The sequence below is a fragment of the Leopardus geoffroyi genome, chromosome X (assembly GCF_018350155.1).
Source record: "Leopardus geoffroyi isolate Oge1 chromosome X, O.geoffroyi_Oge1_pat1.0, whole genome shotgun sequence".
In the NCBI taxonomy this organism is placed as follows: domain Eukaryota; kingdom Metazoa; phylum Chordata; class Mammalia; order Carnivora; family Felidae; genus Leopardus; species Leopardus geoffroyi.
This window is the reverse complement of record NC_059343.1, coordinates 127,816,207-127,840,601: the sequence shown is the minus strand read 5'-3', so window position 1 is coordinate 127,840,601 and position 24,395 is coordinate 127,816,207. Positions and strand designations below refer to the sequence as shown.

Below are 24,395 nucleotides of genomic sequence, written 5' to 3'. Positions count from 1 at the left end.
CAGGAGTTCTTTCTGTTTTATTGCTGCGTAGTACTCAAGCATATGGATGTGCCCCACTTTATCTACTTACCCATTGAAGGACATTGGATAGTTTCAAGGTTTTTGACATTTATGAATAGAATTGTTGTAAACATTCTTTTTTTTTTTTTTTAATTTTTTTTTTCAACGTTTATTTATTTTTGGGACAGAGAGAGACAGAGCATGAACGGGGGAGGGGCAGAGAGAGAGGGAGACACAGAATCAGAAACAGGCTCCAGGCTCTGAGCCATCAGCCCAGAGCCTGACGCGGGGCTCAAACTCACGGACCGCGAGATCGTGACCTGGCTGAAGTCGGACGCTCAACCGACTGCGCCACCCAGGCGCCCCGTCATTCTTTTTTTTAAAGTAACCTCCATGCCCAACATGGGGCTTGAATTCATGACCCCGAGATCAAGCGTGGCATGCTCTACCCACTGAGCCAGCCAGACGCTACACAAAAATTCTTTTACAAATTTTGTTTTTTGATTTTTTTTCCTATGCTAAAATATACATTCACATAAAATTTACCATTTTAACCACTTTTAGATGTAGAATTCAGCAGCGTTAAGCTATGTTCACAATGTTGTGCAACCATCACCACTATCTGTTTCCAGAACTTTTTCATCATCCCAAACAGAATCTCTGTACCCATTAAACAATGTTTCCAGAACTTCTGCATCATCCCACACAGAATCTCTGTACCCATTAAACATTAACTCCCTAATCCCTGTCTACAAAGCCCCTGGTAACCTCTGTTCTACTTTCTGTCTTTGTGGATTTGCCTCTTCTAGGTGCCTCATAGAAGTGCAATCATACGATGGTTGTTCTTTTGTGTCTGCCTTCTTTCATTTATCTGTGTCTTCAGGTTTCATCCCTATTGTAGCATGTATCAGAATTTCATTCCTTTTTTAAGAATTGTTTTAAAAAAAAATTTTTTTTCAATGTTTATTTTTGAGAGACACAGAGACCGAGCATGAGTAGGGAAGGGCAAAGAGAGAGGGAGACACAGAATCTGAAGCAGGCTCCAGCCTCCGAGCTGTCAGCACAGAGCCTGACGTGGGGCTCGAACCCACGCACCGTGAGATCATGACCTGAGCCGAAGTCGGGCGCTTAACCGACTGAGCCACCCAGGCGCCCCTAAAAATTGTTTTAAGTTTGTTTATTTAGTTTGAGGGAGAACGAGCAAGCAGAGGAGGGGCAGAGAGAGAGATGGATAGAGAATCCCAAGCAGGCTCTGTGCTGTCAGCGCAGAGCCCAACATGGGGCTTGAACTCACAAACCATGAGATTGTGACTTCAGTTGAAATCAAGAAATCAAGAGTCGGACACTTAACCGACCGAACCACCCAGGTGCCCCTCATTCCTTTTTTAGGGCGAATACTCCATTGTATAGAGAGACCACAGTGTGTTTATCCATTCATCTGCTGATGGACATTTGGGTTGTTTCTACCTTTGGGCTGTTACTGCTGCTGTGAACATTAGGGTACAAGTATCTGAGTCTTTGCTTTCAATTCTTTTGGATATATACCTAGAGGGGGAATTGTTGCATCCTATGGTAACTTACCTTTACTTCTTTGAGGAACCACCAAACTGTTTTCCGCAGCAACCAAACCATTGGTTATTTCCACCAGCAATGCAAAAGGTTCTGATTTCTCTACATCCTCACCAGTACTTGTTATTTTCCATGTTTGTTTGTTTCCAATTTTGGGCATCCTGCTGGGTATGAAGTGGTATTAACTCTTCCTTAAATGTTTGGTAGAATTCCCCTGGAAAGCCATCTGGCCCCGGACTCTTGGTTTTTGGCACATTGTTGATTACTCATTCGATTTCCTTACTGGTTATGGGTCTGTTCAAATTTTCTATTTCTTCCTGTTTCAGTTTTGGTAGTGTACATGTTTCTAGGAATTTGTCCATTTCTTCCAGATTGCCCATGTTATTGGCATATAATTGCACATAATATTCTCTTATTATTGTTTTTATTTCTGCTATGTTGGTTGTGATCTCTCTCATTCTTGATTTTATTTATTTTGGTGCTTTCCTTTTTCTTCTTGATCAAACTGGCCAGTGGTTTATCAATTTTGTTAATTCTTTCAAAGAACCAGCTTCTGGTTTCATTGATCTGTTCTACTGTTTTTTTGGTTTCGATAGCATTAATTTCTGCTCTAATCTTTATTATTTCCTGTCTTCTTCTGGTTTTGGGTTTTATTTGCTGTTCTTTTTCCAGCTCCTTAAGGCGTAAGGTTAGGTTGTGTATCTGAGACCTTGCTTCCTTCTTTAGGAAGGACTGGATTGCTGTATACTTCCCTCTTACGACTGCCTTTGCTGCGTCCCAGAGGTTTTGGGTTGTGGTGTTATCATTTTCATTGACTTCCATATACTTTTTAATTACCTCTTTAACTTCTTGGTTAGCCCATTCATTCTTTAGTAGGATGTTCTTCAGTCTCCAAGTATTTGTTACCTTTCCAAATTTTTTCTTGTGGTTGGTTTTGAGTTTCATAGCGTTGTGGTCTGAAAATATGCACGGTATGATCTCAATCTTTTTGTACTTACTTAGGGCTGATTTGTGTCCAGTATATGGTCTATTCTGGAGAATGTTCCATGTGCACTGGAGAAGAATGTATATTCTGCTGCTTTAGGATGAAATGTTCTGAATATATCTAAGTCCAACTGGTCCAGTGTGTCATTCAAAGCCATTGTTTCCTTGTTGATTTTTTGATTAGATGATCTGTCCATTGCTGTGAGTGGGTGTTGAAGTCTCCTACTATTACGGTATTACTATCAATGAGTTTCTTTATGTTTATGATTAATTGATTTATATTTTTGGGTGTTCCCACATTTGGCACATAAATGTTTACAATTGTCAGGTCTTCTTGGTCTATAGGCCCCTTGATTAAGATATAATGCCCTTCTGCATCTCTTGATAATAGTCTTTATTTTAAAGTCTAGATTGTCTGATATAAGTATGGCTACTCTGGCTTTCTTTTGTTGACCATTAGCATGATAGATGGTTCTCTATCCCCTTACTTTCAATCTGAAAGTGTCTTTAGGTCTAAAATGGGTCTCTTGTAAACAGCATATAGATGGATCTTGTTTTCTTATCCATTCTGTTACCGTATGTCTTTTGATTGGAGCATTGAGTCCATTGACGTTTAGAGTGATTACTGAAAGATATGAATTTATTGCCATTATGATGCTTGTAGTGTTGGAGTTTCTGGTGGTATTCTCTGGTCCTTTCTAATCATTGTTGCTTTTGGTTTTATATGTATATACATATACATATACATATATACATATATATGTATATGTATACATATGTATATGTATACATATACATATATATGTATACATATATATATATATATATATATAAATATATTTATTTAATCTTTTTTCCCCTCAGAGAGTCCCCCTTAAAATTTCTTGCAGGGCTGGTTTAGTGGTCACAAACTCCTTTAATTTTTGTTTGGGAAACTTATTATGTCTCCTTCTATTTTGAATGACAGCCCTGCTGGATAAAGATTTCTTGGCTGCATATTTTTCTGATTCAGCACATTGGATATATCCTACCACTCCTTTCTGGCCTGCCAAGTTTCTGTGGATAGGTCTGCTGCAAACCTGATCTGTCTTCCCTTGTAGGTTAGGGACTTTTTTCCTTTGCTGCTTTCATGATTCTCTCCTTGCCTGAGAATTTTGTGAATTTGACTATGATATGCCTTGTTAATGGTCAGTTTTTGTTAAATCTAATGGGGGTCCTCTGTGCTTCCTGGATTTTGATGTCTGTGTCTTTCCCCAGGTTAGGAAAGTTTTCTGCTATGATTTTCTCACGTAACCCTTCTACCCCTATTTCTTTCTCTTCGTCTTCTGGGACCCCTATGATTCTGATGTTGTTCCTTTTTAATGAGTCACTGATTTCACTAATTCTTGTATCCTGCTCTTTGGATTTAATCTCCCTCTTCTTTTCTGCCTCCTTATTCTCTATAAGTTTGTCGTCTATATTGCTGATTCTCTGTTCTGCCTCATCCATCCTTGCCACCACTGCATCCATCCATGATTGCAGCTCAGTTATAGCATTTTTCATTTCATTCTATTTTTTACTTCTTTTATCTCTGCAGGAAGGGATTCTAATCTATTTTCGACTCCAGCTAGTATTCTTATCATCCTGATTCTAAATTCTGGTTCAGACATCTTGCTTGTATCTGTGTTGGTTAAATCCCTGGCTGTCGTTTCTTCATGCTCTTTCTTTTGGGGTGAATTCCTTCGTTTTGTCATTTTGAAGGGAGAAAAGGAATTAATGAGGTAGAAAAATTTAAAAAATATTAAAATTAAAAAATTAAACACACACAAAAAATCGAATAAATGATGCTAGATCCTAGGTGTGTTTTGGTCTGGAGGTTGAAAGTGGTTTGACAGATTAGAGAAAAAATGGGTGGGGAAGGAAATCGTTTGAGAATTTGAAAAAATGAATACACTGAAGTAGACTAAAATGAGATGATGGGAGTAAAATAGAATTTGAAAAAATTTACACAAAAGTAAAGAATATAGTAGAAAAAAATTAAAAATATTTTTAATAAAAATCAAAAGTAAAAATGAATTTTTTCTCTTTCTGTACTCAAGAAAAAGAAAAGAAACGAAAAAGAAAAAAAAAGGAAATCGTTTGAAAATTTGAAAAACTGAATACACTGTAGTAGACTAAAATAAATGATAGAAGTAAAATAGAATTTGAAAAAGTTTACAGAAAAACAAAAAATATGGTAAAAAAAATAAAGAAAAATATTTTTAATGTAAATTGAAAGTAAAAATGAAGTTTTTCTCTTTCTGCATTCAAGAAAAGAAACGAAAAAAAAAAAAAAGTAAATTGAAAATTTGAAAAAATGAATACACTGAGATAGACTAAAATAAAATGATGTAAGTAAAATAGAATTTGAAAAAATTTAAATATAAGTAAAAAATATAGTAAAAAATGAAGAAAAATATTTTTAATAAAAATTGTAAATAAAAATGAATTTTTTTCTTTCTGTATTCAAAAAAAAAAGTGAAGAAAAAGGAAGAAAGAAAACTGAATAGATCGACCTGCTAACAGATTGAAATAAGACTGAAATTACTTTGTTTTGCCCTAGAAGTCAGACTATGTAGCACTTTATAGTCCATAAACTAAGTAGGCGGTGAGACTTGTGTTCTTGAAGAGCCAGGTTGGCCCAGTTGGGTGGGGCTCAGTGTAATGGCTCCCCTATCCACTAGATGGTGCTGCTAGCCTACTGGCGTGGAGTGTTGCGGCGCTGGTAGGTGCTTACGCGCATGCGTGGGAGCGGTGAAAATGGCTTCACCCAGCTACCCGGTCTCTAGTGTCGGAGCTCTGTTCTCCCGGATCAGCAATCATGCACCGGTCCTGTCTTCAGCTTTCGTCCACTCCCCGCTTTTTCACTCTCCATGACCAAACCCCAGGCAGTACCTCTCTCCCGAGTTTTGTCTCAGATGGGGCTGTTTTCCCCGGCCCCTTACTTCCAAAGGACTGCGGCTTTGACCCGTTCGGCCCCTCTGCTGGAGGGTCCCACCGAGCAATGGCCGAATGAGCAGTGGCCGAATGTCGTCTGCACCCTGGAACGCCCGCTGGACCCTGCTGCTGCCAGTGCCCTGAGACTGGGGCCAGGTGTCAGCCCGCCCCAGAGAAAGTTCGTGAGATAGTGTAGCAGCAGCATTTCAGGGATTATGGAAAATCACAACACACATCTGGCACCAGGCTTCGCCCTTAACGACCTTGCCCCAGCACCAGCGAATGTGGCCGTTTTCTGGGGTCTGCTGGGACCAGGTGGCTTCAACAGTCTCCACCAAATGTCCTTCCAACAGCGGAACTGCTCTTCCCCGTGTGGCCCGAGAACCTCCCGGACCCCACTCTGTTCCTGGGGATGCGCCCTTCCCACCAGAGCACCGCCAGGTATTGAGCTGTGGAGTTGCAGCCTTTGTGCTCCCCTTGTTTGCAGTCTTAATGGAAATTAAACCCTCTCCTTTCTCCCTTTTTAGTTTAGTCCCTGCAGTTATTTCCAAGTTTCCACTTTCTCTCCAGCTGCTTTTGAGGAGGGGTGCTTTTCCCATATTCTCCCCCCCCCCCGCCATCTCCATCCTCTCTCCGCCCGCAAAAGCACCTCCTTGCCCACCACCACTTCTCCCCAAGTTCACCTCTCTGTGCCGTATACCTGCTGAATTCTGTGGTTCAGGTTGTGCAGATTGTTGTGTTAATAATCAGATCAGTTTTCTAGGTGTGCAGGATGGTTTAGTGTTGGTCTGGCTGTATTTCATGGACGCGAGACACACAAAAAACTTCCATGCTGTTCCACCATCTTGGCTCCTCCTCCCATCAGATTCTTCTCTATAGTTAGGAGTTTGTTTCTTGGTTTGCCTCTTTCTTTTTTTCCTTTGTTCATTTGTTATGTTTCTTAAATTCCACATATGAGGGAAATAATATGCTATTTGTCTTGTGACTGACTGACTTCGCTTAGCATAATACTCTCTAGCTCCATCCAAGTTATTACAAATGGCAAGATTTCATTCATTTTGACGGTTGAGTAATATTCCACTGTATGTGTATACCACATTTTCTTTATCCGTTCACCTATCAATGGACACTTGGGTTGCGTCCATATCTTTGCTATTGTAAATAATGTTGCAATAAAGATAGGAGTGCATATATCTTTTTGAACTAGTGTTTCTGTATTCTTTGGGTAAATGCCCAGTAGTGGAATTACAGGATCATATGGTAGTTCTATTTTTCACTTTTTCAGGAACCTCCATACTGTCTTCCAGAGTGGTTGCACCAGTTTTCATTCCCACCAACAGTGCACAAGGGTTCCTTTTTCTCCACATCCTCGCCAACACTTGTTTCTTGTGTTGTTGATTTTAGCCATTCTAACAGGTGTGAGGTGATATCTCATTGCAGCTTTGATTTGCATTTCCCTGATGATGAGTGATGTTGAGCATCTTTTCGTGTGTCAGCCATCTGGATGTCTTCTTTAGAGAAATGTCTGTTATGTCTTCTGCCCATTTTTAAATTGGGTTATTTGTTTTTTGGGTGTTGAGTTGTATATGTTCTTTATATATTTTGGATACTAACCCTTTATTGGATATGCCATTTGCAAATACCTTCTCCTATTCCATAGGTTGCCTTTTAGTTTTGTTTCCTTTGCTGTGCAGAAGCTTTTTATTTGGATGTAGTCCCAATAGTTTATTTTTTCTTTTATTTCCCTTGCCTCAGGAGACATATCTAGAAAAATGTTGCTATGGTCAGTGTGAGAGGCATTACTGGCTGTTGATTAAGCCTAATTTATTGACTTTTTTCATTCAAGGATTGTTATCATGTCTAAGAACAATAAAATTGCCTAACCTACCAGGTAATTAGGATTTTCACGTTTTCTTCTAAAAGTATTATGTTTTTAGGTTTTATATTATGGTCTATGATCCATGTTGAGGTATGAGGTATGAGATGGTGTTGACGATGATTTTTTACATACAGATATCCAAATGTTCCACTACCATTTGTTGACAGGATGATCTTTTCTTCATTGAATTGCCTTTGCACTTTTTTTAAAACTTCGGTCAGGCATATTTTTGTAGTCTTTATATTCTATTCCATTGATTTACGTGCCTATCATTTTGTCTATACCACAGACTTGATTACAGAAGACTTACAGTAAATCTTAAAATGAGAAGCATATTTTCTCCAATCTCATTCTTGCTTAAAAATCTTTTTTGTGGGGCGCCTGGGTGACTCAGTCAGTTGAGCGTGAGACTGTTGATTTCAGCTCAGGTCTTGATCCCAGGATTGTGGGATTGAGCCCCGAGGTGGGCTCTGCACTAAGCATGGAGCCTACTTAATATTCTCTCTCTCTCCCTCTGCCCCTCTCCCCTGCTTGCACTCGTGCACACACACTCTCTCTCTCTCTCAAAATAAGAAAAAAATAATAAAAAAGCCTTAAAATGTTTTGTGTTATTCTGCTCCCTTTGCCTTTCCATATAAATATTAGAATAAGCTTTTCTTTACCTAACAAAATATCCTTATGTGATTTTGATTAGAATTGTGTTAAATCTATGAATAAATTTGAGCAGAATTGACACCTATATTATACTCAGTCTTCTAATTCATGAATATGGCATATCTGCCCATTTATTCAGATTTTTAAATTTTCTTTCCTCAAAACTTTATAATTTTAACATGTAGATCTTATCATGTTTTATCAGATTTCTACCTAAGTATCTCACTTCTTGGAGCTATTGCAAATGGCATTTTTGTAATTTCAGCTTCCAATTGTTCACTGGTGGTATACACAAATGTTGTTTTTGATGTGTTGGCCTGTGTCCTGTGACCTTGTTAAATTCACTTATCAAAAATAGGAGGTTTTAACTTTCTTTAGATTCCCTGGGGTTTTCTGTTTACATGATCATCTCATATGTAAATACAGTGCTTTATTCCTTCCTTTCCAATCTGTAGGCTCTTTCATTGTTTTACTTGCTTTATCACTAGCCTACGATGTCAAGTACAATGTGGAATATGAGTGGTGAGATGAATCTCCTTGTCTCCATTTCAGGAGGAAATCATTCAGTCTCTCACTATTGAGTTTGATTTTAGCTGCGGGTATTTTATCGATGGTCTTTATTAGGTTAAGGAAGCTACTTTCTAAGTTTTCTAAGAGTTTTTTTTTTTTTTTTATCATGAATGGATGCTGATATTCTCAAATGCTTTTCTACATTCATTGATGTGATCATTTAGTTTTCTTCTTTAGATTGTAAATATTGTGGACTACACTGACCTATTTTCGAATATTGAATCAGTCTGTATTCACAGAATAAATCCTATTTGCTCATGGTGTATTATTATTTTTATGTGTTGCTGGATTTGATTTGCTAACGTTTTGTTGAGGATTTTGTATCTATGTTTATGATAGATATTGATTCGCAGGTTTTTCATAGTGTCTTTGTCTTGTTTTGTTATCAAGGTAATGCTGTTTTCTGGAACAGATTGTGTAGAATTAGTGCTATTGATTCTTTAAGTTTTTTGATAAATTCATCAGTGAAACCATCTGGGTGGCTTCAATTTCTTTAATAGTTGTAGGACCATTAATATGATCTACATAATCTTGGATGAATTTTAGTTATTTGCCAGATGGTTTATATGTTTTACCTTTCACAGTTCGGTCTGCAATGAACTTGGAATTAACTTCCGTGTATGATTTGAGGTAGGAGTCAAGTTTCATTTTACCCTGGTATGTTTCTCTAATTGATCTGGCACCATTATATTTAAAATTACTATAATTTACCACTATTCTGCAGCGCTGTCTTTGCCATAGATCAAGTATCCATATGTGTGTGGGTCTTTTCATGGACTCTCACTTCTGTTCCGTTGGTCTACATGTCTATCTTTGGACAATACCACACTATGCTAGTTACTATAGCTTCATGAGTCTCCATGTCTAGGAAAAGAAGTCCTCATGCTTTGTTTACCTTCCTCAAGTTTTCTGTGGCTATTTTTGGCCCTTTCTATTCCCATGAAAATTTTAGAAACAACTCCTCAAATTCTACGAAAAATGAAATACCCTTCTTTGCAGGATGCGTGGTCAAAATGATTGAATCCAACATTTGAAATGGAACTACATTTCTTCTTTTCTTTTTTTCTAATTTGGGAGAAGGAAGGCACAGAATACCAAAGGGTTCAGGAGTTGCCCGTGGCACCTACTTCCAGAAGTCAGGCTGAAGGGAAAGGAAAAGAAGGGGTAGTGGTCCAAAGTCCACCTAAGCAGCAGGTAAATCACAAGATGCCCCTCCCTCGCTGCATGGAGGTGGACCACTAGGACTTCCCATCTCTGTAGGAAGGGTGACGTGTAGTCTCTAGAGAGAGTAAAACAAGGTTTCTCTGCACTGCGGGGACATTAGACGCATTTGACCAAGACCACTGTACTAAAAACAAGGTGATTAGCTAAATATGCATAATGGATATGACCATCATTCCTAAACCTGTTCCCCAGCCCCTCTGTTCCACAGTATTGACAACCAGACCTTCATAGTTAAGTCCTAGAAATTGGGAGACAGTTCTCTGGGCTGTTTGAGCAGCCCGAGGCAAGACCTAGGTCCTGACATAAGGGGTTCGCCAAGAAAACCATCCAGTAGGATCCCACTGCAGTGAAACCCAGTTGACAAGCACCACCCATGTACTTAAAGCTTCCAGTCAACTTCTGGGTCTTTCGCTCCTAAATATGAGCAGACCGTCAGTGATTCCATCAGACATTTCAGGAAGGCTCTAGCATGAAGGCCAGAGACTAAAATGGATTGGAGGAAGCAAACTATGCCAGAAGGGGAAATGTTTTTTAAAAATCTATTATTGCCTTCTTTTTTAAAGTTTTAAATTTTAATTCCACTCAGTTAACATAGAGTGTTCTATTAGTATTGGGTGTGCAATATAGGGATTCAGCACTTCCATACACCACCCAGTGTTCATCACAAGTGCCCTCCTTAATATTTTCTGAGAGATGAGCTATTACAACTGTAAATCAAAAGAATCTATTAGGTCAGTCAGGAACATTAACATATGAAAGGAGAAACGGCTGTGATTAACTCATTAGATGCAGAACAGGTGTTTGGTAGAACCCAACCTCAATTCACATGCAGGAACTTGATCTGTGAACAGAAGTTGTGGTGGGAGAAAGGACAGCTCTCCAACTGGGTAAAAGATACAGAAAAGGAGTGGGTTGTACCCCTGTTTCACCACCACATGTTAGAATCACCTCGAGCTGGATTTTTAAGTGTGAAGGGCAAAACTTTATAGTTCTAGGAGAAAATATGGGGAAACACATTGTGACCTCAGCACGGGGGAAGGGTTCCTTAAAATACAAAAGAAGCCACTTGGGAAAAGAGTGATGTGTTACATTAAAAGTGGAAACTACTCGGGGCACCTGGGTGGCTCAGTCGGTTAAGTGTCCGACTTCGGCTCAGGTCACGATCTCGCAGTCTGAGGGTTTGAGCCCCTCGTTGGGCTCTGTGCTGACAGCTCGGAGCCTGGAGCCTGCTTTGGATTCCGTGTCTCCCTCTCTCTCTGCCCCTCCCCAACTCGCGCTCTGTCTCTGTCTCTCAAAAATAAATTAAAAAATGTTAAAAAAAAAAAAAAAGTAGGAACTACCCGTCCTTAAGAAAATTCCATAAGAAGAAAGAAAGAACAACTATAGACTGATAGGCTATTTGTAATGCACACCTACAAATGATTACTCTCCAGGATCTAGGAGGAAGCATTGAGAAAAATTAGAAAAATGCAGGCACATCAATGAAAACATTAGCAAAACCAAAACAAACCTGAACAGACAATTCACGGAAGAGAAGAAAATAGATGACACTTAAACACATGAAAAAGTGTCCAGGGCACCTGGAGGGCTCAGTCAGTTTAGCATCTGACTCTTGATTTCAGCTCAGGTCATGATCTCACGGTTAATGGGTTGGAGCCCCGTGTTGGACTCTATGCTGACAGCTTGGATGGAGCCTGCTTGAGATCCTCTCTCTCCCTCTCTCTTTCTGCCTCTCCCTTAATCTCTCTATCTCTCAAAATAATCTTACAAAGTCTTAAGAAAAGAAAAGGTGGCCAATTCATTAGTTATCAAGGGCATTGGAAATCAAACCATGGTAAGATACCATTTTCCCCAGATCAGGTCAGGTCAGGAATACAAAACGTCTGATATTGGGGCACCCGGCTGACTCGGTAAGGGGCATGCAACTCATGATCTCAGGGATGTGAATTCAGGCCCCACATTGGGTGTAAAGGTTACTTGGAAATCAAATTTTTTTAAAGGACTCTGATATTACCAAGTATTGGCCAGGATGGAGTAGTAGTAGGTATGTGAGTTGGTATAACAAAATAGCCTGTTTGGAAAATAGTTTGGCAATAGTGAAGTTGAAGATGCCCACATCCTACAAGCCAGCAATTCTATTCCCAGGGACACATTCTAGAAACTCTTCCACAGTTACACAAGTGCTCGTGGCAGCATTGCTTGTAAGAGCCCCCAAACTGGAAGCAACTCCAATGTATGCTGGAGGCGGGGTGGTTAAATGAGTCATGCAATGATGGAATGATCTATCCAATGAGAAGGAAGGAGGGAAAGCTGGCGGGTGAGCATGCCTGGATGTGAAGTATGTAGTCTGGAGCAGACCCTGAAGTCACCAAACATACCTGCGATATGTTTCTACTGACAAAGGTTCAAAACAGGCAAAAGTACAGTGTGAGATTAAAGGATACTGACACACTCATGAAACCATATTTAAAGAGGAAGAGATGGTAAAAATTCCGTCTCGTGCCTGATGGCTCGTGGGGAGCGAAGTTGGTTTGAGAAGGGGAGCGGGTGCTTCTGATGCCCGGGGGTCCATGGGTGTGTGTCGCACACGTCATACCGTTTGCATCTGTATAAAGTGTCTTCAGATGCATCTGAGATGCCTTTACTAGCCTTGAATAAGTGTGCTTGATCTTTTCTGGATTTAGTCTCTAAGGTGTTGTGGGCTTGTCAGATCCTTAAAACAGACTCTTCTTGGGGGAGATTTTGGGCAACCCCTCCATGGTGAGTAAAGGTGTAGCTTCACGTGAAGGCCGAATTGGCCGTGTTGTATTTCAAATGGTAGCTCTCACTCAGACATGCAGACGGCTCCATGCAGGTGTCCTCAGACCACCTTGTGGTCTGATGGCAAGTGCTCAAGTGGGGACAGGACTCGCCCCGCTTTCCTTGGGCAGCCCGGCTGGATACCCTTAACCTGAGTCCCATGATGTTGCTTTCCAGAATCGCAGGACGGCCAAGTCCCTAAGCAGTGGTGCTCTGACCTGGACAAAGAAATTCAGCCTGGACTATTTAGCGCTGGACTTCAATTCTGCGTCGCCAGCCCCTATACAGCAGGTAGGAAGGACTTGGTGTCTGAGGATTCCCAGGGGATTCCTTTTCTGATTAGATTTTTCTGATGATTCAGCCATGCATGTTCTCTTTGGAAAGTCTTAAATGTACAGATGTGTGTGGGCATAGGAGGGGTCTGCTTAGGGTGGGAGTTAATAGCACGGTTTGGTTAGACTCTGGGGAGGGGTGACAAGAGCTGACAGTTGGAATCGGAGCCCCTCAGCATAGGCAGTTTGCACTCCTCTGGATAGTTTTCTCGTCTGTAAAATGGGGATCGGAAGTACTAAACAGCTAAATATTTTTGAGCAAAGGACGGTCGTGATCTAAACCGTGCCTAACAACGAATGTTGTTTGAGGAGACAAGCAACTTGCCGAACCGCGTAGCCAGTGTGAGTCCACTTTGTGTGTGTGTGCAGGGAAAAAAAGTTTGGAAGACCTCCTTTCCCTTTTGCCAAACGAACTCCCGCTTCTCCTTTACCTTGAATTTCATTCCCCAAACCTGAACTCCTATTCCAGAAAAACTGGTCAGAAGGGGGTGCCTCGGTCGGTTTTGGTAGGCCATGCGATCACGACAGTCAAGCCCTAGGTCTTAGTGGCCTTTCCTGCTGGTGCTCGTGGGACATCCTCCATCCGGGTCCCTGCTGGGAGAAAAAGCCTCTGACTGACGCTCACTGGCCTCCTGGCAGAATCACAGGCTGCCTCTTGTCCCTTCGGGATTGGCACACGTCACTTCCACTCGTAGGACGCTGGTCAGAGCGAGTCTGATAGCTGGGGTGGAGTAGGAGGGAGCGCAGGAAGAGCAATATTCGAGCATGTACCCAAAGTGTAAAGATTCTGCAGGGAATGACTTGGGAGGAAGGAGCAGCTGATATTTAACCCCGCAATCTACCACCAAAGGGCTGGCATTTTCCTGAATTTTTTGAATTTGATGTAATAAAAATCTGTTTGGTTCTTCCCCTTCAGAAACTCTTCCTTTCAGAAGAGCAAAGAGTGGACTATGTCCAAGTGGATGAACAGAAGACACAAGCCCTCCAGAGCACGAAGCAGGAGTGGACGGATGAGAGGCAATCGAAAGCGTGAGATACGTGCTTGGGCCATGTGTGGGGCAAGGAAGCCCGCGGCTTGCTCTGGGCGTCTTTTGCCAGGGTTGCAGTGATGGTCCATGCAGGCCAGGAATCAGAGAGAGTATGTCACTTACGCGGACTCGGCCAGAACCTTTGGGAGAGAGGATCTATTCATCTACACCGAATGGGGAGAAGGAAGAAGTGGTCTCCTGGCCCCACCCCCACCCCACCCGTCTTGGCTGTGTCCCTCTCCTACCACATGAGCCCAGAGCCTCCCAGATGCTTAGAGTCGGCTCCATACCCATAAGAGGCGGCCATGGACTGTCATGTAGAAAGCTCCATTCAGGCATGGTAGGAACAAGAAAAGCAAGACTTGGGACAATATTTTTCCCAGAGCTTTTAAGAATCTCTCCAATGGAGCATTTGGAGTACAGATTCGAGCCAGTATTGCTACCAAACAGAATCATTTGACTCTAATGCTTGCAAATTCCGACCTTTCTTCTGTGTTTCCATTGGATCATAAATCATCCTGGCGGAGAGGCTCCTGGAGACCATCTTGTCCCAGGTCCTGCACACATGGTTGAGGAGATCAAACCCAGAGGTGGTGGCAGAGTTTGCATTCCTTACTGCAAAGGCCCCAACAGACGAATCATTTCTGTCCCTAGCGAAAGACAGGTCAAGTGAGAGGGGCAGTGAGTCCTGGGCTCTGTGGTGAGCGTGTCAGAGGACACTAGTGGCGCTAAGGGTGTCATGGCCGAACAGCTGCCTGCGGCTGGGTGTTCCATTGCTGCCAGCCTCTCAGCACGTTTTCACATGCGTTGCCTCATGCCTTCTCAAAAACCTCCGAAGCGAGGCTTGGCAGAGAACGTTGCTCCCACCTGGAAGCAAATGACAGCCAGAGGAGGGAGCAGTGTGCCTGAGATCACTCGCAGAGCCAAGGCCCAGGGTGAGGTCCCCCACAGGCCCATTCCACCATCTTCCACTGCCTCTGAGGATTTTGATGAGATCTAGGAGTTTGGCCAACCTTGGGGACGTGAAAAACACGTGCAGACACGAGATGAGTCATCATCCCCCCTCCCTTTCATAGGATTTTGAACAGGTGCCGTTCCTACTTGACAAGTATGCATGCCAAGCTGGCTTCTCTTTGTGTGGTGTTCCAATGGGTGGCCCTAACATAATCAGTGGTTACCCTGAGCAATACCTCCTGACCGTCACGGTGAAAGCCATTCTTGGATCGTGTGGTCCCTTGCACGGTGTTTCCCGCAAACCGGCTGGGGGCGGCAGAAGAATTGTTTGCCACCTCAGGGAAGGCACAAATTGTCTTTGGCTGTCCTCTGCTAGCCCTCCGCTTTTGAGTGATAGTTGTGACCAGAAAACAAACAAACGCAACAGAAAAAACTTTAAACAATGAATTCCATTCTCAAATTTCCTGGCGAATTTCTCCCTTCTTCTTTAGTGATGGCTAAGTCCTGAGAGCAAAGGGCACCACTGTGTAGTGAGGACATCGTGTCACTCCCTCCTTTATGGGGCACTGGGGTTCAGGGGGGACAGGTGAAGGTCTCAGTAGGGCGTGGGGTTGTGTTTAATGGCCCTTCCCGATTCTTCCGAGAGCCTGTAGCCAGAAGACAGATGGGAACAAGCGGGAATGAAGCAGATACAGGTCCGCCATTCCGACTGGCATTGCATCTCACGGAAGGAAGGCTTCAGGGGCAGGCCGGTCTATGGCAGTCAGGCTCGGTCAGGGAAGTTGTAGGCTCTGCTGTGGGGTTTTAGGGCTCAAAATGCCCCAAAGGTAAGTAATGCCGGTCTGGGCTTTTCAGACCGTAGAAGTAATTCTGATGTTCAAAGCAACAGGATCTGGTGACCTCATTTTCTTCCTGGAGTAAGGTGGGGGGAAATGGTGGAATGCTTTCAATGACATAAGAATCCTCAGTGAGCCCAGATGGAGAAATGCGAGCCCCCCCCTGCCCCCTGCGGCCACCTCTGTGTCACAACACACAGGCCAGAGCCTGTAAGGAGCCATCTTCTTCCCTCTGTGACTTGCAAAGAGTCACAGAGCCTCAGGCAAGAATCCAGGGTGCTGGACTGCCAGTTCTCATAGACGGTAACTTCCTTGTGTGTGGGGCACCTGTCTTTAGATCCCGACAAAGGAGGCTGGTGCAGCAAAATTGTATGCGCAAGTGTCGAGAACCACACCAGACTTGGAATAGATCACAGATACAGTGGAAATTATGTCCGTAGTGAAATGTCATCCGATTGGCCACACACACAAAAAACCTCTTTCTACAAAGTATTTCCAGGGAAGTGTTGACTGCACGAAGCAACACACACGACTGGTGTGACTTGTTTGGAAGCCATTAGTGAGGCATTAACAAAAAAGACAACCTCACCCTCCTCTCCAGGATGTGTGTGATTATGTCCGGCTTCAATAAGACGGCTAATGGATGCTTGCCCCAAAGCGCATGACCCGGGGACACAAAGTACAGGTAATTTTGAGCTGATAGCAGCACGTGCTCCTGAGAAAGCACCACGAATGAAAATGCTACTGGCCAAACCCTGTTCTCCTGCTGGGATAAACCGTGTGTAATGGGGCTGTGATTCTGACCAGGGTCTGAGGTTTCAGCGTTGTTTTGTTTTGTTTTGTTTTGTTTTGTTTTGTTTTGTTTTGTTTTTAGTAGAAATGATTGCAGGTACCATTCCGAGTCAAGCACACATGGCATGTGCGTCCACTGTGCGGGGCACACCTTCCCAGGAGATAGCAGGACATTTGAGCCCACGTTGTTTTCTGCAGTTCCTTTTTGCCTGGTTTTTCTTCCATCTCATTTCTTTAGGAAATTCCTCCAGATCAGGGGTTGTGCAGTGCAGAAGTGGGGGAGGAGCCCCAAGGCCCAGGACACAGCTTGGCCTCAGAGGCACAGAGTCATCCTGTGCAGGCCGATGTCCTAGAGCAAGGACAGGCTGAACTGTGGCCTTTAGATCTGAGTCAAGACAGAAGGCTCCCCTCAGGCATGGCTTTCTCCTCCCAAGGCCGTCTCCATCCCTGTCAATACCATCCTTGTACCCACAGTCGTGTTGATCTTAAAACATTCATTATGTTTCTTACTGTTTCATTTCTGGCATTAATAAAAGTCTTATAAGGAAGAACCACACTCAAGTTCTCTCTTATTGAAAATGATGACATCCTATATAAATGCAGAACACGTTTCGAAAGCTGCGTATGTGAAGATAGCCTCCATTGCCATTTTCAACTACAACAAACTTGACCTAACTCACAGGGAATCGCCTACATCTGGGTTATTTTGTGACAAACACTTGAGCACAGGTGGTTGTAATGAGAACTGCTCAGCCAAAGCACATCTTGACGTCTCTTTTCATCAGAAACCAGCTTCCAACATTAGCGGCAAAATCCGTGACCATCCTTGATGACACGCATAACATGATCTCCATCATCATTGACCTTAACAAAGCAACAGCCCCTAGCACGCTGCTCCCCAGCAGAGGTCTCTTGCACCCCCACCCTCTCTTTCCCCGGGGCTGAGGCTCCCCGCCAGCCTGGGCACTGGCTCTGAGGCATCTTTAAGCCACGAAGTAAGGTGGGGACCACCAGAGCAGTGGGGGCTCAGCTGCAGGGAAGCAGGCCAAAGGCAGAGAGGGGAGAAGAAGCCACATGAAATTCCTTGCCCCTGAGAAGTGTGAGGCCGACGTCATGAATGCTTCTTCCCAACACCCTCTCCAGCCTGAGCCCCTGACCCAGAGAACGGTTGGCCCACAGGGCTGACCTGGGAGGCAGGGGCCGAGAAGCCGAAGGGGTGCTTTAACTCTAGGCTCCTTATGCTCTGGCCCCTGTACCAGACCCCTCCCCTGTTTCCAGCTTTCGAATCCTCCTTTATCTTTCTTGATCTTCAGTTGCATTTGTTGTTATCATTTTCCTACTTTGATTATACCATTTGTTTTGTAAAATAATCTTTTCTTTTTTGCCACTGAGGGAGTGTGGCTTGGGTGCAGGCTGGGCCAGGGGGCCCAATGGGAGAGAGCAGAGCTGAGATGCGGGGCTCCCCCACCACATACATGGCACTTTCCTTATGACCGAGGGATGCTACGGAGTCTCAGGATCGTGAGGGCCTTTCCGATCAAGGGTTCCAGGTCATTGGATGGAGACCCACGTGGGCAAAAATCAACCCTGACCCCACTTCGCCATCATATACAAACCGATTCTAGGCAGACCTCAATGGGAAAGGCAGAACAGTGGATTTGAGGTGTTCCCTCTGCTGTGTCAGATCCATTATACATCTATCCATCCCTGTTGCTTTGGTCTTTGTTTCATGGTCAAAACCTCTATTTTAAAGTGTTTTTTTTTTAATGTTTTATTTCTTTTTGAGAGGTAGAGAGAGGGGGAGACAAAGGATCACAAGCAGGCTCTGCACTGGCAGCGCAGAGCCTGACACGGGGCTTGAACTCACAAACCGTGAGATCATGACCTGAGCTGATACCAAGAGTCGAATGCTCAACCGACTGAGCCACCCAGGTGATCCCCAAGAGTTTCATTTCAATGAGAGTTTGTTTGCCTTCATGTAAAAGAACAACCTAATTATTTTACGTCTATCTTGAAATCTTAAATTATTTCAATTTTTTGTTCTTCAATCTGAGACTTAATTCATTTTCCTGTTATATGGTGATAGAAGTCAGAATAGTGGCTACCTCTATTGGGGAGGTTATTATTGATTGAAAAGGGGCAGAAGAGAACTTTCTGGAATGATGGAAATGTTCTGTATCTTAATTCAGGTGGTGGTTCTATGGATGTATACATAATGTAAAAACCTACCGCTCTGTGAATGTAATATCTGTACCTTTTACGGCATGTAAATTATACCTCAACAAGCCAGTTAGCATGAAGGAAAATACAGAAACTCCAAGAGAATTAAAAAGTTAATGTAAGAAACACAACCGTAAAACATACTGGAAGCAACTACAGGAAAACCATTTATCATCTTGGGTGTGGAAGACCTTCGGAAGCAAGGCAAGACACAAGCGAAGGAAATACTTCTTTCTGTTGAAAATTCCATTTCATTCAGAACACATGTGGTGGCCACGGGCTACAGAACAGGTGCTCTTAGATTTAATTTTTTTTTTAATGTTTTTATTTAGTTTTGAAGGAAGGAGAGAGACAGAGCATGAGTGGGGGAGGAGCAGAGAGAGAGAGGGAGACACAGAATCTGAAGCAGGCTCCAGGCTCTGAGCCGTCAGCACAGAGCCCGACGCAGGGCTGGAACACACACACTGTGAGATCATGACCTGAGCTGAAGCCGGATGCTCAATCGACGGAGCCACCCAGGCGCCCCGGAACAGGTGCCCTTGTAGGCTCTTCTGATACGTGGCAGCAAAACGGAGGTCCCTCTCCCTCAGGGGCTCACGTTCTGGCAGGATGTGGTGGGCTCTGTGGGTGCCCTGCCTCAATCCTCCAGGACCCCTTCCCTTTCTGGGGTGCCCCTCTCTGGCCACGATGCACTTGTGCTGCCAACAGCTGCCACCCGGGCCCCCGTCTCAGAGGAAACCCTGCAGGCAGTTACTGGGGCCAGTTCACGTGCAAGAGCAGCGAGCTGGCCACACCTCAGAACGGACTCTCCCCGCTCACCCCCGTGCAAAGGACAGCATTCCAAGTTGCCAGCTCCTTACCTCATGTGGGGACAAAGTCTAAGTCGAAATTACACTCCAGAGTTCCCCAGAGGGATCTGGCAGAACTTTCCCCCTCTGTGATCACCCCCTCTCTGGATTCTTCTCCTTCCCATGCCGCTTTCCCAGCTACCCTGGTCTCGGGCTTTGGCGAACCCAGTTGGAGTACAATGAATTCTGAAACGTGGTCACACACTTGCAGAGACACCTCCCACCCCACTTGCTCCTCCAGAACCTAGGCATTCCACATTAAGAGATGGAGTCGATGCTCCCCACCCCTAGAAGCTGGGGAGGAGTGGGCAATGGCTAACCACCTTGGCAAATAGAGCACAGCAGAGGAGGCGCCATGATGTCTGAGGCTGGGCCATACGACATGATCGAGCTTCTGCTTGGTGCCCTCTGGGGACGTGCACCCTTGGAACCCAGCCATCGTGCTGTGAGGAGACACACCACATGGAAAAGAACCAAGGTCTTTGGCCCTCAGAATGTGTGTGACTGAGGCCTCCTGGAAGCAGATTGCTGTAGCCCTAAATTTAGGAACCACCGCCGCTGTCCCACGGGGTACACATGAGCCTGACCCCCAGTGACTGCCCAGATAGGAGATGTGTGTGCAAAGTAAATTGTTGTTGGTTTGTCACTAAGTTTGCATGTGGTTGTTACGTAACAGTAGTTGCTAGACCACTAACCCAAGAGAGGTGAGACAGGAAATGATAACAATAAACGTGTATATTATAGTCTATCTTAGAAGGTAGTGAATGGTATGGAAAAGAAAAAGTGCAGTGTGAAAGCAGCTACTTGTGTGTGGGTCGGTGGGGGCCAGCTGCATGAGTAAGTAGGGTGAGAATGTGAGATTTGAGAAGACTTGGAGATGAGGGACTAAGCCGTGAGCTGCGTGTGGGAGAGTATTCAGGCAGGGAGAGCAGAGCCCTAATTCAGGAAACCTGGGATGTTGAAGACACAGCCAAGAAGCTTTTTGGCCAATGGTAAGACTGTTGGTTTATGTTCCTGGGGAGAATGGAGCCAGTGAAGGGAATTGAGCAGGTCAGGCATGCAATCGGACTTAAACTTTGAAAGCAAGGATCACTGTAGATTAACTCAGAGATGTTGATAATAGAGTATATAAGAGGGATAAGACGATAATCGGGGAGCAGGGGGCAGGTCATTACACTCAGAGACACAAAAAGCTAATCGCTTGGATCAGGGCGGCATCAGTAGAAGGGGTGACATGTGATCATATTCTAAACAATTGGGATAGAAACAATCTGCTGAGGGACTCGATGGGAGCCAGGAGAGGAAGAGGAGTCAAGAATGATTCCTGGGTTTTTCACCTAAGCAACTTGAACAATGAGGTCAAGAAACCAAAACGAGGTTAGACTGGGTGGAAAAGTGTTATGAGGATCAGGAGGCAGAGACACAGACTTTCTCAGAAACACCCAGACCTCCTTTAGAAAATGAGAAGCACTTTGGAGAAGCTCACGGACCTTTTTGGAGGGGGGAGGCTTGGAGCTGAGGTACAATGGAATGCACGTGGGGAGATCCACGTGTGTAGATTTGTGTGTCCACTTGGCAGCTGGAAACAGGAGTCTGCAGTGTGGGCAATGTCTGCGATGAAGATACAAATCTGGGACCCAGGACACGGCCCAGAGAGCCCCGAGCCTGCACGAGCTCGCCACGGGCAGCCGAGAGCCGGTATAGGGGGAAAAGTGGCCCACGCACCGAGCCCTGGGGTCCTGGGACACTCCGAGGTGGCAGAGCAGAGAGGGAGCCGGCGGCAGAGACTGAGGAGGGGAGGGAGGGACCCTAAGACTGCAGGGCGGCCTCCTGGAACAGGAGTGAGCCGTGCACGCCCGCACACACACCTACCCCCCTCCCCACACACACACTGGGGGCAGGAAGGAGGTGGTCAGGAGGGAAGAGAGAGTGATCCTCTCCCCGGGGTGCTGCTGATGGTCAAGGGCGATGAGGCCCTAGAATGCTCACTGTGTTTGACAGCGAGATCCTGGAGACCTGCAAAGACAGGGTCGGGTGTGGGGTGAGGGTCAGGAGGGGTCGAGGAAGTCAGGTGCAGGGTGGGAGTTGGGAGGGGACAGGGAGATGGGATGTGAGGTGTGGTTCCGGAGGGGACGGGGAGACCAGGTGCGAGGTGGAGTCAGGAGGTGATGAGGAGATGGGGTACGGGGTGCAGGGTGGGGGTCAGGAGGAGACGGGAAGATTTGGCAAGGGGTGCGGGCTGGAGGTCTGGAGGGGATAAGGAACTCGGGTGCGGGGTGGGGGTGTGTGTCAGGAGGACACAGGAATGTCAGGTGCGGGGTGGGAGTCGGGAGGGGACCAGGAAGGTGGGTGGGGGGTGGGGGGTCAGGAGGAGTCAGGGAGATCAGGTGCTCGGTAGGGTTGGGGGTCAGGAGTGGATGAGGAGGTCAGGGGAGGAGTAGGGGTCAGGACGGGACAGGGAGGTCGGGTATGGGATGAGGGTCAGAAGGGGATGGGAGGTTGGGTGCAGAGTGGGGGTCAGGTGGGAACTGGAGGTTGGGTGCAGATTCCGGATCGGGAGTGGATGGGGATTTGGGGTGTGGGGTGGGGGCCAGGTGGGGCGGAGAGGTTGAGTGGGCAGTGGGGGTCAAGAGGATGGCGGAGGTTGGATGGGGGGTAGGGTGGGGGTCAGGAGGACACAGGGATATCAGGTGTGGAGTGGGAGTCACGAGTGTCCAGCAAGGTGGGTGGAGGGGTGGGTGTGAGGAGGACTCATGGAGATCGGGTGCCAGGTAGGGGTGGGGATCAGGATTGGATGGGGAGGTGGGGTGTGGCGGGGGGGTCAGGGGGTGAGAGGGAGATCGGGTTCAGGGTAAGAGTCAGGAGGGGACGGGGAAATCAGGTGCAGGGTGGCGGTGGGGGACAAGAGAGAACGAAGTGATGGGTGCTTGGCAGGAGTGGGGGTCAGGAGGGGACGCAGAGGTTGGGTGCAGATTCCAGGTCAGTAGCAGACGGGGAGATCAGGTGTGGGGTTGGGATTCAGGAGGGGATGGGGCTTGGGTGCGGGGTGGGGTCAGGACGGACCGGGAAATTCGGGTGTCGGGTGGGGGTAAGGAAGGGACCAGGTGATCGGGTGCGGGGTGTCAGTGGGAGTCAGGAGGGGATGGCGAGATTGGGCTCAGGGTGGGGGTCAGGTGGGATCTGGAGGTTGGGTGCAGATTCCGGATCGGGAGTGGATGGGGATTTGGGGTGCGGGGTGGGGGTCAGCAGGGGACGTGGATTTTGGGTGCAGGGTGGGGTCAGGAGGGGCCGGGAAATTCGGGTGTCGGGTGGGGGTCAGGATGGGACAAGGGGATCGGGTGCGGGGTGCAGATGGGGGTCCGGAGGGGATGGCGACATTGGGTGTGGGATGGGGTCAGGGGGGGACCTGGAGGTTGGACCCAGATTCCGGATCAGGAGAGGATGGGGAATCGGGTGCGGGGTGGGGGTCAGGAGGGGACCTGGAGGTTGGGTCCAGATTCCGGATCAGGAGAGGATGGGGAGATGGGGTGTGGGCCAGGAGGGGACGGGGCGTTTGGGGACAGCGGGTCCAGCCCACTCCCGGGAAGGGCCGCACTGTGGCCGCCGAGCAGAGAAGGCGGTGGCTTCGGGGTGGCCAAGTCGCAGCGTGTGCAGAGGTGGGGGGCTGCGGCCCTTCCCACGTGCCGGGGACCCGCAGAGAGCGGGGTGCGTGGACGCAGGAGGGACAAAAGAGCTCAGGCAGGGGAGGACGGCTTGGCAAGGGAGGGAGCGGCCCCTCCTCGCCAGCCCGGCTCCGGGGGGACCCTCCTCCCCCAGGTCCTCACCCCGCCCTGGACCGAGACGCCTCCTGTCGGAAGCCCAAGTTGCGGCAAAACCTGGAACAGACCATCAGCCTCGTGTCCGGCAACAGCTAAGGGTGGCGGAACCGGTGAGGAGGGGGCGTCCCAGGCCTGAGGTGACCTCGGGGCCGAGCCCTGGATCGGGCGGCACGGGGGCGGGGATGGGGTGGTCACCGGTCTCTCGTGCCCTGCGCACACCCGGGCCCCCTTCCTTAGTGCCTTTCTTTGGGCCCTGCGTGGGGGCGGTGGTGACAGGACCAAGGGTCCTGACCCTGGCAGCAGCAGTATCCCCGCCCTCCTACCCTCGTGCCCCCGGGTCGTGCCAGCCCCTGCCCCCTCTTCCTGTTTATACCCGCAACCACCTATTTATTTAATTTATCTGCACCTCACCGTGTCCGTCTGTCACCACGTGCCCCTCCTCTGGGATGTGGACAACCTCACGCCCCTTCTGTCCTTGGGTCGTCCTGGCTCCCTGGTGGCACGGTCAGCCTCGGCCTCGCCTCTGGCACCTGCCCCTGGCCGTGGCCGGCCCCGCCGGGTCCGAGCAGGGGCCCCCGACACCAGCAGCACTTGATGGCGAGGAGGGGGGCGCCCAGGGTGATGCGGCGAAGCCATCCCCAGACTGTGGCTGCGCCCAGGGGTCTCCCCGCGGCTGGGTCCCGGCATCCCCTCCGGACTTGTCGGGGGTCGGACCGTACCTTTCTCGGGCGCCCTGTCCCCAGCACCTGGGGAGCTATGAGCGGGTTCGTGCCAGGGCCCCACGTGGGCCTGGGGGCTCTGGAAGTCTCCTTCTCCAGGCCCGAGCGCCCAGCTTCCTCGGCGTGGTGCCCGCTCAGCCCGGACCCCTCACCCCCGCTGCCCTGTCCTGCGCCCGCCCCGAGTGGCCGAGGCGGCAGTGCCTTACCCCTCTGT

The 24,395-nt window shown here is 46.9% G+C and overlaps 1 protein-coding gene across 1 annotated transcript in view; it reads left to right on the top strand.

Annotated features, from left to right (window-relative positions):
• GAB3 (GRB2 associated binding protein 3) overlaps positions 1-17,132 on the top strand; it is a 79,913-nt gene extending 62,781 nt beyond the window's left edge. Inside the window, exons 9-10 of the mRNA XM_045470982.1 lie at positions 12,812-12,925; positions 13,883-17,132. Of these exons, the coding sequence (XP_045326938.1) occupies positions 12,812-12,925; positions 13,883-13,999 (231 nt within the window). The 3' untranslated portion in view covers positions 14,000-17,132. The remainder of the gene's footprint in view (positions 1-12,811; positions 12,926-13,882) is intronic.
• Positions 17,133-24,395: the final 7,263 nt, after the last annotated feature.